The sequence below is a fragment of the Pavona decussata genome, unplaced genomic scaffold (genome assembly GCF_977016875.1).
Source record: "Pavona decussata unplaced genomic scaffold, jaPavDecu1.1 SCAFFOLD_214, whole genome shotgun sequence".
Classification (NCBI taxonomy): domain Eukaryota; kingdom Metazoa; phylum Cnidaria; class Anthozoa; order Scleractinia; family Agariciidae; genus Pavona; species Pavona decussata.
In genome coordinates this window covers 1,420,014-1,439,313 of record NW_028145619.1, presented here as the reverse complement: position 1 = coordinate 1,439,313, position 19,300 = coordinate 1,420,014, and the positions used below count along the sequence as shown (strand labels likewise).

Here is a 19,300-nt window from a genome sequence, read left to right as displayed (position 1 = left end):
ATTTTCTTGATTTAATTTATAGATATTATATAGTAATGCTCTCTTATCACATGAAGTATGTATTAGCCTTGTAATTTATCTACAATTTCCTCTACTAGTTAGGATTTAGTAATTGTAAATTAACCAATTCAGCTTATTGATTACTACGTAATTTTGAAATAAACGGACTGTCTGCCTGTCTATTGTCCGGCGGCTTTATCATGCACCTCGAATCTTAGGATCGATCAAATTCAGTTCGTGCTTTCTCCGATCCAGCATGGCTGCCCTTTATCGAAGGTGTATTGGCTGACAGCAAAGTTCCTAACTGCAGATAGCTAAGCCTTCTAAAGAATAAAGAGTGTATACTCTTTTCACACCTCGATTTCTTTCGCCTCAGAAAAAACAGGACACTCAACCCAAGATCAAGGTGGAATTCTCTTTCAGTAAACGTAAAGAGCGAACTTCTTTAGACGTTACCAGCGTCTAAGTTTGAATCCAGCTTTGGATAAGCCTTTTTCATAATTGAGTGTGCTCTAGCCTGTCTAGGGGTGCTCTATTAACAGGAACGGATTTCAATAGGCCTTATCACGGTTTTCGACACAATTTTGACGAGTAAGCAAACACGCTTGAAATAACAGTGTTTGTCTGTATAGCAAACCAGCCGTGAACTGGTACTAAAAATAGTTCGCGGGGAAAAAATACAGACAAATGTATGGAAAGTTCAAAACACGACTGGAAGCTTTTCTTAAAATCCTTTTCCTAGTGCCAAAAGTTTCCAATTCATGAATTTTTCAGAGACCTTCTTCAGAAGCGATGTTTTACTAAAATTATTTGGCATTAGATTTCCATACAAACACTGTTTGCCTACTCGTCAAACTGGCGTCGAAAACCGTGATAAGACCTATTCATTCCGTTAATAGGGGCATAGCAAGGTAGATGTCGATGAAGGTTTCCCTTTTTTTATCTCAATGAAGGTTTCCTTTCAAGTGTTAAGCAGTGAACCTACTTTTAATCACAAGTAAATCCTTTAAAGCAAGTTTAACCTTGAAAGCCCCAGCGACGAGTGGTATCTTAATTCTCCTAACAATATGACTGCTTGATCAGGCATGGAGGTCACGAGAAGACAGGCAATGATCACCAACATAGCCATTATAAGTTGCTTTGAACCTCATTACGAAAGCGAGGCACAGGTAACGCAAGCTCTACGTTTCGTGTTGACTTCCGGTACCAGCGACACTGGCGTCACGTAATTCAAGATGACTACGGAAACGATATTCAAAACCTCGAGGAATGTAGTTTGCGATCTGTGTGATTGGTTATCAAGGAAGCAAACGTTCTTCCGTTGAAGGTGAGACAAGCTGTTCAGTGTTTATTTGGACATAGTGTAGTTCTTAAGGTTTTAGGATTAATCGATAGAAACGGAGTGCAATTAAACCGACGTGATCGATAGTGTTTCGCGGTCGATCTGCCCGCCATGTTTCAAAGCAGCTAGGCAAACATTTAGCCTGCGAGAGCAGACCTCCGAATAAGGTGTCTGCTTACGCAGGCTACAAACATTTCTGCGATTCAATGTTTACACTGGGCTTTCTGGGTGTCACAGTACAAGTTTGGTGAAAGTATTTAGAGAGCTATGAATCAAATCGCACTTTCGATCAGTCAAATTCCATTGGAGATTGTGATCGATTGCGTTCGGAAATCGAACGCAAAGCGTTTCATCGGTCAGCTGGGTGCGTTGTTTGCAGTATGTACTGCAGTAGTTTTTATGCTACATCTGAAAATATTGACAGATTCTCTAATACCACACAAACATTGTGAAACACAGTAACAACTGAGATAATTGAATTTCTTTGTTCATGATCCTGGCGTAATCAAACTGTCAATGACAATCGATCATCGGAAATTCAATTGATCAATCGATAACAGTAGATGACATTTAGTTAATTGCTGTTGGGCAATCGATAATCACAACCTTCAATCCTCTCACTGCCATCTATTGCCATTGATTATTATAAAATATTGTTTGCTGTCAAGCTGATTTTTTCGATCATTGAATGACCATTGATTGCCATCGCTTATTATTAATTACTAGAAATACGTGACTCGCAAAACCTCGCGAAGCTGGGGCTGGGTGGAAAGCCCTCTTTCGTGTTGTAGCATCAAATGAGGAGATTAAAAGGTTTCTGAACATAGCAACTATTTTGATGAGCATGGTCTTTTCGTAGTTCCACGGGCTAGTTTGCGGTTAAAAATCTATTTCTGACGCGATGAAATGCACAACGGGCGTGAAGCGCTGTCGTGTTCGATGAATTTATTTCCCACGGAAAATTATTTTACCGCGGCCACAAAACGTGTAATTTCTTCAATGCAATCTTTCACAAAAAAAAGATTTCTGGAAGAAAGGGAAAAGATTCTGGAGAGATAGTTCTGCATCAGTGAATATTGATGAACATTGCAGTTGAAATTTGATCATGCACGCATATTTTTTCCGATGTATGCAAATTTTTTTCAGACGACGCCAGACAGTCTGACGTCATTGCGGACACCTTCAACTAAATATACAAACATACATATATATAAATATTATCGCGCGGCTTAGCTCCACTCGGGCCGGCTCGGCCCGACAAATTTATTAACCTCGCTCGCGAGGAATTAACTTTTCAACCTCAGATATTGTGTTTCTAGCATTCCAATTGGCTCACTAAATCCAGGTTATTAGCGTATATACTGTAGTTTTACCTTATATGGAAAATAATTGCGGCAAGTGTTGCCAAGCTGAAAAATTTGTTGTGGGGAGAGAATTTTCCCGGGACAAAATGACGGAAAAAAGTAGATTTTGAGAGCTTTCCACCGAACAAATATAGGAACTTATGGAAAATGCCATACCGGCAACGACGAAGAAAGCTACAAACTTCGGTATGACGTTATTTAATGGTACATATCTCAAGTTTTCTTACAGATAATTAAAAAAATTGTAATTTTTCCATACGTCAAGGTTTCAAGCACTGATAAACATCACGTAATAATTAAAACAATAACACTCTGGCCTTTAAAAAGCAAAATTTTAGAGATGAAATTTTTTCATAGCAGCATAAATTGTGTTGACTTCGTAATTTCTTCGGAAAGGTGGTAGCTTGGGCCTATAGACCTCTTTCATAAATGGAGGGCTTAATTGTTATTCTTTTGTACGCATTTAAATTAGCCTTCCTGGCCTCGCTAGCATGTGTAAAAACAAAAGTATTTTCACTCAAAAGCGAGGTCAAGAAGGCTTATTTGCATGCACATAAAAGAATACTAATTATGCCCTCCATTATGAAAGAGGTCTATAGATACGTACCCAGCAATTTTAAAAACTGTTATGTAATTACATTTCTCTGTATTTCTTCTGTAAAAGCCTTCGAAAAATTATGTAAATAGACCTTTTTACCGATATGGCGGCCATTTTGAATAACTTAATTTTGCTGAATATTATGGGGTGCCCAGGGGGCAAAAACTGAAGCCAAACAACGCGTTATCTTGGTTAGTGTACGGGTCTTCTCCGATTCTTGTTTGCGGGACATTTTTTCCACGTACACAACAAAACTTACAGTCAACCCAGGTCACGCGTGAACGATATTTTTGAAATGTGAACGGAGTTTTGAAATTTACATGTCAGTTTTGAAAATCGCCAACGAGATTTCATAGTTCCCGTATAAATTTCCCCAGCTTATTGACGGTATAAAGCTATGAATTTTTCTTTACATTGCAAAATTGAATATTTCAAGCCGATAATAATTATTTCCCAAGTATTTTGAATCTTTTTTTTCAGTTAATGCGTCTTTTTCGGAACGATTTCCAGAGAAATGTCCAACATTCCATTGCCCATTCACACATCGGACATAACAAAGAGAAATTCGAATGTTCATTTCATTCTTGGAAATACTGTTCACGCGTGACCTGGATTGACTGTAAGGCAATCTGATATGTTATTGTACTCAACATCAGTGACATGTCCGCTTTCATATAGATTTTTTCCCTCCTTCGCGGATTTCATGTCATTGTTTTTCGACAAGTACGCTTCCATGTCACTCATCATCATGTCAGGTAAATAATAGTTTTACCTTCAGCCAATTGTCCAGTTTCTCCGCAAAAAGGAAGCGAAATTCCATCAATAAAGAGCTTTTCCTTTCTTCTTGCTGCAATTTGGACATCGTCGTTGTTCTTTAGTGCTGCACAATGGCAAATGTAGCCGAGAAGCATAGTAAACTTTCAATAACAAGTCGGGCTTACGAGTATCATTCGCGAAAGCAATGCCACGATTTCTCAAATATTTTCGCAGTTTCTCAACATTCCATAAATTTAGCTCTTCCACACTGAACTCTTTTGTGTTTTCATCCGGTTGATCAGCCATGACTAAATGGTTATTAGAAAGTATAAACAGCGCTGTCAAATGACAACAATAAGCGCGTTCAGTCACGCAAGCCTGGGCATTCCATAATATACTGTAAAATTAAGTTATTCAAAATGGCCGCTGTATCGGTAAAAAGGTCTATTGATTAGAATAAATAATAATAAATGACAGTCGATGATAATCGATAAAAATCAATGGCAATCAATACCAATTAAAAAAATTTTTTGGGCCAGGAATTGGTCATCGATTTCTAATATCAACCGATTAATAATAATAATAATAATAATAATTCAAACATATTTATACTGGATTGCTGCCTCAGTTTTAAGAAGAAAACAGCTATCAATGGAGGTCCTGTTATTACAAAAATAAGAAATGAAACGAGATAACAGTATTGTAGGATAGTAACATTAAAAGGAAGTTTCAAACAGTTATAAATTTTAAGAATTATTAAAAATGTTTCTTTGTAGAAATAAGCATGCTTGGTGCATTCTAAGTTTTTCCAAAATAAGGTCATCATTATTTCTAGTTTTGTAGTGGTGAATGTCATGGTTTCTCACATTAAAATAATTAAAAAGGTATCTGGGAAGTCTATTCGAAATGCATTCATTAACAAATCTAAAAATGTGTATCCGTCTTCTTAAATAGAGAGGTTCCAAGCCCAGATTGGTCAAAATTTGATCGGTTGATAGTTCAGGGGCAGCTTAGCCTGCAATGCAGGCGTATTTTTGGAGCGGGAGCGCTGAATAATCCTTCGTTGCTGTCATCTTGGGCAAGGAAGCGCGAGAGGGCTGGAGCGAGTCAAAAATGACCCTAAGGGAGGGGACGACTGGCTGAGAAATAAAGGAACGGGGAGGGAGAGAGGAGGGAAAAATACGCCTGCTCGCACTCATTGTTTGTTTGCAGAACCCGTACACTGGACAGACGGGGGCTCTGATTGGTGCGGTAGGCCACATATTGATTGATACCTGACAATCCACGGCAGATCGGTCCGCATGTCATTTCATTCCATGATCCAGCTCCACTAGCACTGTGCTCAATGAAACCGTGTCTTTCAGAAATTGGAATATCACTTGAATTGAGCTCCGAACAAAAAGAAATAATTTTTTCACTGTTGTCGAGACAAGATGTATTGGCATGTTTCCCTACCGCCTTTGGAAAAAGCCTTACCTTTCCGTTGTTGGTTCGACTGAAGGGCATTTAAATTGATTTTATCGAGCAAAAGTGCTGATGCGATCCTTGTCTGTCCGCTGAAAAGTGCTGTGAAGAAGCAACTTCAATGGGACTAAGAAAATACGGATACCGACTAAAAAGATATTGAGGATGCAAAAAACCGTTTATCATTGTTTCAGCGGAGGAGTACTGTCCGTTTTTTCGATCGCTGAAAAAGATTGATACACCAGTTGACCAGCAGCTTTGTGTGATAACTGGGGACGACTCGCATACTGTTCAGTTGGACCGGGTAAAGGTTTGTATTCGCATAGCCCCGAATAAAACTTTGAACTGATCTGTGCTTGATATTCTGTATTTGACCTTTGCGGCGCACAGCATGACACTTGTAAATCTTCTGAAAGCGAACGCAGAGACAACTTTCACTTTATTATGCTTGATTTCAAAGTAGAAACTTAGATCACGCGAAGTACGTGACATGACTGCACAAGCTGTGATGAATGAAGCCGGAAATGCACTGATCAGGCGCAACTATAAATAGGGGTGTTTGGCGATTACACAGGGTTTGCGGGCAGGCGTTTTTTTTCGCGCGCATTTCCTGCCCCCCCCCCCCCCCCTCCCCCTCAGCCTCCTTCAAATACGCGAACTGAATTTATTATTCAGCGCTCGCCAATAAAAAACGCCTGCACTGCAGGCGTGGGGCAGCTTTGAAGTAGACGATCCTAGCTGCTCGCCTCTGTAGTTGTTCAATCTTGTCACTGTTTTCTTGTCCACATTCATGCCATACAACATCACAATAATCCAGAACCAGGAGGACCATGGCCTTATAGAGTTGATTAATGCAGCTTCAAGCGTAAGTGAAGGTCTTATTCTGGAGAACATTCCGAGTGTTTTTTTTATGTTTAATTTTATTTATTCAATCACACTGAAATAAGTTACAGAAAGCACATAATTACAACAACATTCTGAGTATTCTGGAGAACATTCCGAGTATCTTAATAATTATTGGTATCGACAATTGCCATTGATTGTTATTGATTATCAGTTTCATTGATTAATCACGACAGGTTATAATAAAGTTTAAATTATTTTAAAATTTTTTTTAAAGAGAGGATGGGAGGGCAAAATGTTTTCACTTTTCTTAGCTTTTCTACTCAACTGTTGGAATATTGTCACAAAATATGACTTCATTTCAAAAGGCACAGGGGGAAGGGTGGGGAAAATGTGAGCTGAAATGCACTAATTATGTTGGAAATATTAATCTTAGGTTGACAAAATTTTGTTAAATAATTCATCACTCTTACTTTCCATTAAAGATGATCTTTAATCTCAATTTACCATTCCTAAGTGAAAAGAAAGAAGGTCATAAACGGTAAATCAAACATAACTCAATCACGGCCACACATAGCGGAGGGGGGGGGGGGGGGGCAGAGGGGGCAGCTGCCCCCACCAGGAAAATTCAATTTTTTTCTAACATAGTGTTTGAGTTTGCTGAGCTATTCCTTGTAGCTATATTGGTCCGAAATCACAAGAAAATCGACTGAAAAACATTCCTTCAATGTGAATTCCAAATAATTATTTTGGAAAATCTTTCAAGGCAAAAGCCATTGCGAGTTTTTTTTATGAAAATAATGATTTTTGTCAGTTTGGGCTGCCTATGGTTTAGAATTTGGTGTGTAAATAAAGACTGACAAGCCTATGCCACTCCCTGTAGCGCGTTTTAGCCTTTTTAAATCTCGCTTACACGAGTAAGCCTGCGCTACTCCCAAGTATTTGTAGCGGGTTTGGAGGATTTGATAGAGCCTTGGATTTAACCATCGTATGTTTAACCTCACAGGTCATTTGTGCCTAATAATTTTTGATTTTCCTCTTTTGCATTCTCTCCATTTTGAATATCACCTCTTACTCTGTGTGTTCAACGAAGGTGTTTTTATGCCGCAATATATTGAGCATTTCCGTTGGGTTTGATTTGGCTCGTTTAAGTGCGTGATAGTTTTAACTGCCTTTCTTGTTGAGATTTGTGTAATGTTAGGACAGAGATTAATCATTGCTTGTATCGTGCAATGAGGTTCATTCTGTAGTTGTTGTAATGCCGGGTGCAGCTATTAGTTTTTGTCACAAGGAGTTGTGTTTCTTGGTACGGCTATTTGGTTTTTCGGTTCTCTAGTAATATTGTTGTAGCGTCTTATAGAGCTGTGCAACGTGTCACAGTAAGACTGAAAAGGCTTGAGTTGGACTTAAGTTACAACTGTGTCTTTGCAAATACTTCGTTCCACTGTTATAGTGCGTTTGAATTGTGGAAGCTCAGTGATTTTTTTTCCCTTTGTTTACAGCAGTGCATCGACTGTGTTTTAAATTTACCATTAAATCATGGACAATGTTGATTCAAGCTAAACAAGGTGTTAACTCCACAAAAGGTTATGACAATTGGAAACAGGAGGACGTGCATGGTCATGACAATTGGAAACAGATCGACGTGCATGGTTCATGGTTCATTTATTTCACGCTATTTACACCACATTAACATAGAAAGAAAAGTATTACAACATTATTACAAGATAAAAATAAATACAGTACAAATTATAAAATGTGTGTAGTGGTCAAAGAAGCAAAGGCATTCTAGTTGACCACCACCCACATACTTTATAAGTTAACATATTTTAATATAAAAACTTTATATAGAATTTTTAACACTGTAATTAGTTTTTTATTTATTATCAAGGATTCGTTTGTAATTTTTTAAAGTATCATAAAACATTTGTAAATAATTGCGCAATTCAGCCTTTGGCTGCGATGCAGTTTTTAAAAAACTATCTATCTATCTATCTATCTATCTATCTATCTATCTATCTATCTATCTATCTATCTATCTATCTATCTATCTATCTCTACTTTAAAGTAAACAAAGATATGACACTGAGCTTTATTGAGATATTAGAAAATGTAGGAAGTTTTTGTAGAGCCTAGGATTAATGTATAACAACTGCAAAGATCTTTGGCAACATTTCCTCAAGGAAATAAGCATAGTGTGCAAACTGAAATCCATCAAATCTCAGCCAAAAGAACAAAAGCAATTGGAAAAGTATATTAAATGGGTGTATGTTAATGTCCCAAGTCGTTCATTTAGTAATTGTCTGCAGATTTGCGTCTGTAAAAGAAAACATAGCTGAAAAATCCAATTGTCATAAGATGTCACATTAACAGTTGGCAATCATCTTTTGATAATAATAGTGGTTAAAAAATTTAACATCATCTCTTGAAACTACGTATAATTTCCAGTATCTCAGCAAATCTTTTACACCCTCTCAGCACAATATGAATCGGTTTCAATGGCACAATTCATTTTCCATAAAACTAGAGTGACTTTTGTCCCAATCAGTGTACGTATCAGGTATGACTGTATTCCAATATTTTCATTATTTCATTTCAGAGCTTAAGAAGGGTAAAAAGTGTGTTTCGAGGTTATCCATGGATCGGAGAAGAGCAGGCAATCTGAGGACACTTAAAAGAGTCCATATTGGAGCGAAACATCATAAATGCAAACAGTGTGGCAAGTATTTCAATGTAGCAGGAACTCTAAGGAGACATGAGAGAGTCCATACTGGAGAGAAACCTTATGAATGCAAACAATGTGACAAGTGTTTTAGTCAAGCAGGAGACTTAAAGAGACATGAAACAGTCCATACTGGAGAGAAGCGTTATGAATGCAAACAGTGTGGCAAGTGTTTTAGTGAAGCTGGAAATTTAAGAAAGCATGAAAGAGCCCATACTGGAGAGAAGCCTCATGAATGCAAACAATGTGACAAGTTTTTTCAACTTGCAAGAAGTTTAAGGATACATGAAAGAGTCCATACTGGAGAGAAGCCTCATGAATGCAAACATTGTGGTAAGTGTTTTGCTCAAGCAGGAAATTTAAAGATGCATGAAAGACTCCATACTGGAGAGAAGCCTTATAAATGCAAACATTGTGACAAGAGTTTTACTCAAGCAGAAAGTTTAAGGAAACATGAAAGAGTCCACACTGGAGAGAAGCCTTATGAATGCAAACATTGTGGCAAGTGTTTCACTCGAGCAGAATATCGAACGGGTCATGAAAGAGTCCATACTGGAGAGAAGCCTTATGAATGCAAACAGTGTGGCAAGTGTTTTAGTGTAGCTGGGAGCCTTAAAATGCATGAAAGAGTCCATACTGGAGAGAAGCCTCATGAATGCAAACATTGTGGCAAGTGTTTTAGTTTAGTTGGAAATTTAAGGACACACGAAGGAATCCATACTGGAGGAAAGGCTTATGAATACCCGAGTATGGCAATTGTTAACAGTTCTATGCTAAGGAGGAGTTTCAAGGGTAAATGAAGACTCCATACTGGAGTGAAGCCGGACAATTTTACATCTTACCCAAAGTACATAAACAGGGTACCCCCAGACACCCCATTGTTTCCAGTAACCCTCACCCTACAGAACGTATCTCACAGTTTGTAGACTATCACCTTAAACCTCTGGCACAGACTACATATTCCTCTATAAAAGACACAACACACTTCCTTAACAAACTCCAACAACTCTGATAATAAACCAATAACGCCATTCTTCTCACTCTGGACGTCTCTTCTCTCTACACCAACATACCTCATAGTCATAACGAAGGCATCACCGCGTGTCAGCACTTGCTCGAAACACGTAACAGCACCCCTTCTAGCATAACTACCTAAAGTTTATGTACTATGAACAATTTTACGTTTAACGAAAAACACTATCTACAGAATCACGCAACTGCTATAGGATCCAGAATGGCTCCTCCTTACGCCAATTTGTTTCTCGCCAAAATTGCGACGGACGCATTACTACGTGCTCCATTCCAACCATACATATGGTGGCGTTTCATAGACGACATCTTCATGATATGGACACACTCTCCCGACTACCTCCGGATCTCTACTACTTATCTCAATAACATTCACCCCACTATTAAATTTACATCCAATTATTTTTTCACATCTATACCCTCCCTGGACGTTAGTGTGTCTCTCTATAACGGCACTATCACTACCGACCTTTACACTAAGGCTACTGACAAACATCAATATTTGTTGCAATCTTCATGTCATCCTTAGCTCTCAGACTTCGACGTATTTGTTCTTCTGATGAGACTTTCAAACTCCGTACAAACGAACTCAAAACATATCTCAACAAACGTGGATTCAATCTGTCCTTCCTCAAAAAAGAAATAAGACGCGTTAACGGCATCCCGCGTTCCCGCGCAGGAGCTGCCGAAAGACACCTCCGACACCAACCGACCTATAGGCGAGTACCCCTTGTTATCACATACACTTCAACATCCTTTCTCCATCTCCCCCCTGCGCCAACATTTTCAAAGCCACACCCCGGCCTTGTTGCCTTCCGACTGACCAACAACCTAAGTGATTTACTAGTTAGCGGCAAACTACGTAATCCGACACAAAACAACCCAGGGATCTTTTCGATGCGAAGACAACTCAGTTGTAACTACATAACAGACGGACGTACCAGTTACACATTTCATTCTACCCTCGAAACTAGACATATTACCTATCATATAGACCGCAACTCTAAAAAGGTTATTAACATGGGACACTGCAACCGCTGCCACAAACAATACATTGGAGAAACAAAACAACGATTTAAAGACCGTTTTAACTAACAGCGTAGACCTGTTGACAAACAAACAAACAAGCGGTTGCAAACCCACCACAGTCCCAGAACATTTTCTTTCTAACGACCATAACGCTTCTGACATGCTACTTATTCCTCTCGAACTCATCAAATCTAATCGAGACAGTGTACGCAAAGCTAGAGAGGTCAGTATACCTCATCGACAGAGGTCAAACTCTTGAACCCTTAGGTCTTAATAGGAGAGATGAGACATGAACAATTTTCCCGTCTTTCATCCTCCTAAGTTATGTTACTTTCTCAAATTTCTCATTGTAAGGTATTTTTTTTTCGTTTTCCACGTTGTTACGTTAGCTATTTTGCTCGTGTTATTGGCAGTTGTAGTTTCAAATTTCAAATTGTTACGTTTTAGTTTAGGTAACTTTAGCCTCTGTTTTTCAGGTATCTATTTTAACTGTTTTAAATTGTAACTTCTCTTCCCACAGGGTCAATCTCAAACATACCCTGAAGAAGAAAGGCCGTTCCTTTTTGAAATATTGGAAAAAAATACTTCCCTGACCGTGAAATCAACCTTTTTTTTAATTATTTGTTCTACAATTTTTTCGCTGATTAGATCCTTCACTACAGGATCCGGTACTTTTATTTTGTCGCCGTGGTCCTTATAATACACAGTTAATTACTGGTTTTTACTAATAATTACTTCCACCTGAATACAAGCTGAAATCCCTGTAACTTGCAGGTCATTGGAATCCAATACAAAAATGTGTAGTACTCCTCACATCAGTTTTTCAGAGATAATTAAGCTTTAATTTGATAAATAAATTCCATTGCTTAATTATCTCTTGAGAATGCTTGAGGTACTGTGAAAGCTGATTTCATCTGTGTGTTGCGTGACTCGCAGTAGAGACATTGCTGGAAGGTTTGATCAAACTACTGAGCTCTTGGTTGGTCAGACGAACCAGTACCATAACATTGAAATTATATGATTAAGAAAAAGATAAGAAAAAAGCCTAGTTTCAAGGAACGAACAAATGTTTTAAAATCAGACCTTCTTTTAAATCCTATTGTTTGGTTCTTGTTTAGTATAGTTTAGATAGTTTGTTATATTAATAAAAAACGTTGCAGCCGCAGGCTGAATTACGTCTGATTTACAATAAAAGATATAAGAATGAATCATAATACTAAGTTTAAAAAAAACTATAAATCATGAACTTAAAATAAAAAAAGGGCGAAATATATAAAATTAAGAGAGCAATATTGTATACGTGTTGATGATTGCGTCCAGTAGATCCCTTTATAGAGAGCCATAAGAGTGCTTCGATTTTCATTGTGTTGGGCATATCGTGTAGCACGAAAATTTTGCGGGAGTTTTATTGTGTGGATTGGCGATTTTTGTAGTTTGCGGTTTGAGATGACTGAAATTTCTGCTGGGACTAATTTTTGCGATGCTCTGGTGCAAGCAGCACAATATTTTTAATACTTAAAAGTAGAAGAAACCTGAATATTTTCAACTTTTATTGTACGGTCAACCGAGTCACAGTCCACTCTAGTTACATATTAGAGACAGATCACTGTCACCCAGTACTGCGCAAAGGGACTGAACAACAACAAAACAAACAACCTACCCCTACCCATGTTCCGTTAATATGGTTTAGCACGACGCTATTACTGTATATTATTTTATAAGAAAGCAGTATCAATGTTTGAATTACCGTAGCTGAAAGCTCTCTAGGCATTCAGAGGGGCTTTCGAGTGAAAGATGTACTTTGAGACCAAACTGGAAGCGGCCTGCTAAAATGCAAAACTATGCCCTATTGTAACGCAATGAGACAGACTCAGTCGATAATAATAACACTCTTGTTCAGTTGAACTTCTGCACTTCTGTGCAGGCCGCCGCAGAAGCGCCACTAGAACATGGTTGGTCTGCTGCACGATTCAAGTCTGTGCGTTCCTTCAGATGACCCATTCGTGCCAATCTAGTATTGTACTGAATTGCTTTACTCTTGACAGCTCTAGTTGTTTTTACCAATGGAAAATCATGTTAATGTTCTTGTATAAGTCCAATGTATATCGCTTCAGTGGCACAAGTCTACTTAGAGCGGAGTTTTAAATTTGACTGAAGGGATTTAATTTTTGCAGCGTTTTATTTTGCGGGTGTTTGTGTTTTTTTCTGCGGGAACTAATTTTTGCGCATCGATGTCAATCCGGAAAAATTAGCCCGCAAAATTTTCATGCTACACGGTACACAATTTTAACTTGTTTTCAGTACCTACGACCCGGACGATAATAAGATAAAATATATATTTGAAACTTTAGCCTTGGTAATGCAAAATTTCCTCTCCCGTCTACAGGCCTAGCCTTGCTCGTCACGCAATTTTTCCTCCCTTTGGGGAGGAAGATTGCGTGACGAGCCAGTTTATGTGGGTTGTGTAGCCTGCGAACGCATACGTATTTCCGGCTGTCGCTACTCTCCGCCGAAAAAAATTTCGGCAGAGAGAAGCGACAGCTGGAAATACGTCTGCGTTCGCAAGCTAGTTTATGTGATAGGATTGATATAAAAATAAATATTATTTATGTTTATATCAATCCAATCACTGAACATTTTCAGGTGTCACGCATCACCAGCGAACTTTAATTCCGTTCAAGGTTTTTTTATGATCTGCTTATATATTGGTTCATAAGATTCAATTTTATTTTGGAGTCTCGCACCCTCGTATGCTTCGATCCAACTCCCGCCAGCGTGGTTTGTAAACTACTGACTTGGGCGTGTCCTTGGGCGTCGACTTGGGCGGGTGTGGTGAGGCGGCTCTACCCTCCCTAGGGCCCCCCTCGGTAGTTTAGGCACTCTCCCCAGGTTGCGCTCGCCGTTGCAAACTAAGATGGCGGGAGTTTGACCAAGACGCTAGTCTCGTACGAAAAAAAAAGGGGATTGTGAACAGTTTATCTTGTGATTAAGTATCGAAGAAACAAACGTCCTTCTATTGATGGTAAGAAAAGCTGTTCAGTGTTTATTTGGACTCAATGTAGTTGTTAAGTATAGTAGAAACGAACAAAGAGCACTGCTGGTTTCTCTCGCTTCTCTATAGTATTGCGCACAGTCGGCTTGGAAAACAACAATGTTTAAAGACAGCCTTAAAAAGACTAGCAAATAGAAGTGACAAGATAAAAAAACAAAATCTCTCCTTGCAGAGTAACAAAGTCAGGGCTCGAAATAATTTCCGGAGAGTCTCCGGACACGATGACCGGCCAAATTCATTTTAGCTCGGTCATGTATCGTTTCTGTCCGGTCAAATTTATAACATAAATAACTCTTAAAACAGGGGCCCATGAAGCAAAACTGACGTTATATATTTCCAAAAAAGTCGTTGCATAGAGCTAATAGCACTATAAAGCACTCATAGTCAACAATAAAAATAAATTACAGCGGCGAAATGAAAATAAGCTTATGTGTATTAAAATAAACTAACTAATAAATTAACTAATAAAAGTAAAAATATTTATAGTTTTGTGACCGGAAGTGCGTGAACCCCGATGTCTGTTTCAATGCGCGAATTGTAAACAACGGTTCTAGTCGCATTTCACCTTGGATTTCAGATAAAAGTTCCACAATACACAGCGACTCGCTACATACTGGTAACAACTGAAACAACTGAATAGCATGGAAATTTTTATTTATTTCATCTTCAATGCGATTGAATGTGATCGGTCAACATGACCGGCCAGACGAAAGGTTGACCGGTCAACTCCCCAATCATTACGGACATTGTCCGTTGACCGACCGTTATTTCGAGCCCTGAAAGTGCAATTTAACCAACAGATGATCGATTTCGCGGTAGGTGTGCCCGTGATGTTTAAAGCAGGGCAAAGTACTTTAGCCTGCGAGAGCGGGTGAAAGAAAAGCCAAAAAAGGCGTCTGTCGTACAGGAGCCAGAGAAGACATTTGCTTTCACAGGCTACAAACATTTGTGCGATCCGGTATTTGCACTGGAATCCCCGGGCGTAAAATTTTGGTAAAAATAATGTGAGCTATGAACCAAATCGAATGTCCAATCAGTCAAATGTGATCAACTGCGTTTGAAAGTCGAACACAAAGCTTTTTTGTCGATCAGCTAAGCGATGTTTGAAGCATGTACTGCAGTAATTTGATTGGTTTCTGGTGGTTAATTTTCTACATTGCTGTGTTTAGTCGATTTGCTACATCTGAAAATATTGACATATTCTTTCACTTCTTTCACTTTCACTTTCACATTATTTATTATTGCCACTTTTCTTACTTACATCAATTGAATCTACAGTTACTTATTTAGTAGTAGGATGATCTCAGCAAGCTTGTAGGAGCTTTTCAGGGGAGATCACCCTTGGTTCTATTTGTTCTCTACTGCCAAACAAACATGATAGACATTGTGAAACACAGTAGTAACAAAGATAATCGAATTTCTTTGTTTGTCTTTTTTATAATTGTATTATTACTCTGTTACCTCTAAAATGTGTATATTTGTTCAAGAGCTTATAAAACAAACTTGAAATTTCATCCAAACTCACTTTAACAAGAACAAAAAATAATCAGATTTTTATACTAACAGTTGAGCAAAACAGCTTTGGGAAAGATTTCCATAGACCCCATACATTATAGATACAACACTGTCACACTAGCCCTCTTCCAAAAAATGGGGAGCAATCAGGGGTGTAGCTGTCATATACACACAATTACACATGTTTGCACACTTGAAATCCTACAAACTGAAAATGATTATGAAAAATAAATAATTAAAATAAAATGAAATATTAACAATTTAATCTTGGGCTTTTAGAGGATTTACTTTGACTGCACATTGTCCAATTTAGGAAGACAAAGGAGGAGAGATATATCTGGGTGGATTGATATAAAAATAAACATCAACAAGTGTCAATAATGGTTTAAAAAAAAATGGACGTTTCAGGTATATTAACCCTTCTTCGGTGTGGAAGAAAACCGTTGAAAAAAAGGCAAAAGGAAAAATATCCTATTTTCATCAATCAAATTTATTGTGCCATTCGCAATGATGCAGAAGTCACAGTTGATTACTTACGCCTCCCAGACATGTTTCCACTTTGTGGGTGGCCGGGGCAAAGGTCATATTTGCTCTCTCATAATTCTGATATCCATAAACATTGACATTGGTAGGGTTGTCACTCATTTTGCAAATGTAGGACAGGCATTTGTCTCTTTCTTTGTAAACAATCTGATAACAATCTTTGTCATTTTTTCTCAGTGTGTGAGCCTGCAGAATTTTGTAAACCATACAATCTGATTGGTTCTGGCAAGGGACAGAATTTTTCTCATCCATCCATTAAGAAGCCGGCCTTGTTTTCTTGCAGAAGAAAGGTACAAACGTTATTCATTTGCCTAGGTCAGCGCATATTGGGAAAAACTGTGTCCTCTGTATTGAGTACAACCATTTCCTTGCACAGTTATATTTATGGATTCACAAGGAGCTGACAATCTTGTCTTTTGCTAAAATCATGCTGGTTAACTAAAAAATTCTGAAGAAAAATGTGAGTAATTTCACTTGTTAAATTCTTTAAAAAAATTTATCATAGAAAAGGGGGAAAATAGCATTTCCAAGCATCTTGTTTTCAAAATTTACTGGGTGGAGACGAGGAATGCCCCCAGACGCCCAAGCAATACGGGCCTTTGGGGCTCAATTTTTATCCCTTTGTATGTACGCTATGAAATGGTCTAGCCATGCCCCTCAAGCAATAATAGATAAGGGTGAGCCAAAACCAGTTTTTAAATTGATCCAATATGAGTATGATATTTGACATATTTTATTAATATTATTGTGATGTCATAGTATTGTCATATTATCACTTAGACTCCAAAAAGACTCTTGATGGTCCAGGTGCCAAATATTTATGTAATTGCCACCTTAAGTGGCTGGGTAGCAAATGAGGCACTGAGACCATGTAAGTTAAAGGGCGGTGCAAATAGTTCTTTCAAGAACAATGAAACAGCACATACACAAATGGAAAAGGATTGTTTTTTTGGCACTAAAACAGCGGTCATGTGAGAAGTATTGAAGGAATTGAATCTGCGAATATTTCTGACAAGTATCACTGACATCAAGTTTGCGGTTTCAATATCAGTCCACCCTAAATCATTAGAGTTAAAGGGCTGTGCAGAAATCTTGCCTGACCTTGTTATTGCAACAAATTACAACCAGATACAGTTGCATAACTTGTATGGGTAATTTGACAAAATGCTGATCCCCAATCAGCTGCCGACCACTTCTTCCCCCTTACCTGACCCCCTGTAGAATTCACCGGGAAAACCAAAGCCAAAAATTATAATAAATAAACTTCTGCAAAATTCTCCAATTGACACATGCATAAGTAAGAAGCCAATTTTGGATTTTGCTGCGACCTTGTGTTACGAAGTGTGTGGATCTTTTTGCATGAGTTAAAGGGATGTATTTTGCCAACACCTTTGTAATTAAACATGATTGTTCTTACCATACAGGCAACCAAAATTGTGACCTGAAAAGTTCCATTCAGGCAGTAGAAATCCGGAAAAGTGTTGCACTGGCTCTTTATCATAACTGGTCTTTTGCTCCTGGCATTGCAAAGGGGTGGGGGATGGAGAAGGGGCACTACATGAAGTAGTTTTTGGACCCCATTTTACAAAGGATTAAATTTAATTTCCATTCAAAACGATACCCTGTTCTAAAAGTAGACATTTAACTATGGGTATCAAAATCATTGGGTAGACAGAAAAATAACATTTTCTTTGCACTCAAAGTAAATATTTGCAACTTAATTTAAGGGGGGGATGAGAGGGCAAAATGTTTAAACTTTTCTTAGCTTTTCTACTTGACTGTTGGAATATTGTGACAAAATATGACATCATTTCAAAATGCAGAGAGGGATCGAAGGGTGGGGAAATTGTGAACTGAAATGTACCATGTGGTAGAAATGTTAATCTGCGGTTGACACATGCATGCTAAATAACTCACCACTCTTACTTCCTATTTAAAGGATCTTTAGTCTCTATTTACCATTCTTAGTAAAACAAATGTTAGAAACTGTCAATCAATTATTTAAGTTAATCTTAAATCAAACTCAACTTAACCCCTAACCCAATCATTAGATCCTATCTTGTTTACATGAAACAGTTCACACAAGTTTTGGTCCAAGAAGAGGAACAAGAGTCAATTAACTTGAATAACATAACATAATAATTTAATGAAAGTACAGCTGTAATAGCATTTTTTATTATATTAACCCCTGTTCAATTCCTTTGTTAAACGTTCAAATTGTTCCGTCTTACAATGTATTGTCTCATCCTTGAGATTAAGAGTGGTGTATTCAAACCAATTAAATATATTTGATTAGCTATTAGATTAGCTACTAGACATTTCAAAAACAGGACATATTAACATTTAAGTTTTGAAGATATGTTTTCGATACTTCAGTATCCATTGTCAGTTCAAGGATGCGTACAATTTTTTTTGCAGATAAGAAAGAAGTGTTGATTATAACTTGTAGAAATAATAGTGATGGGGATACAAATCTGTGAAAATATTACATAATATCGCTAAGGGATATAACAATTAACATTAGTGAATACAAATGATGTGGTATGGAAAATATCTATGAAATTTTTGCATAATACAGTATAATGAAGTACTTCTACAAAAACTGAGAAAAGAAAAAACAAAGTGATGAAAAACAAGAGCTGAATAGCTGTTGTAACAACAATATTATTCCAGCCTGTTTTTTCTCAACTATCAATTACCTAGGTAGTTATTTCGTTAGCAAATTATTAGCTTCAGACATGCCTATGTGTCAATCATGCCGGCTGGACTAATTTTGCTCAGATTGGGTTTAGCTGTTGTTACATAGTTTTTCCACATTACCCTGTCAGCAAAGTTAAAATTTTCTTTTCATTCCAAACTTATCTCCAATCCTGGTGAATAATAATTTCTGAGACAGATACAAAAATAGCGTTTGCAGTGTACATTTGTGCTCTGCATATCTATAACCAGTTGCCATTATTTTTTTTAGTTGCCATAAACTTGCTGATGCTGTCACTGTGCATTTTTGAAAGTCCCCTAGCCTCCCTCTCCCACAAGCAATGTT

General features: G+C 37.8%; 1 protein-coding gene across 1 annotated transcript in view; it reads left to right on the top strand.

The window, feature by feature from the left end:
* Positions 1–1,209: 1,209 nt before the first annotated feature.
* Positions 1,210–19,300, top strand: part of LOC146460155 (uncharacterized) — a 31,696-nt gene continuing 13,605 nt past the window's right edge. Inside the window, exons 1-2 of the mRNA XM_085088417.1 lie at positions 1,210–1,327; positions 8,967–11,921. Coding sequence (XP_084944543.1) covers positions 9,005–9,889 — 885 coding nt within the window. The 5' untranslated portion in view covers positions 1,210–1,327; positions 8,967–9,004 and the 3' untranslated portion in view covers positions 9,890–11,921. The remainder of the gene's footprint in view (positions 1,328–8,966; positions 11,922–19,300) is intronic.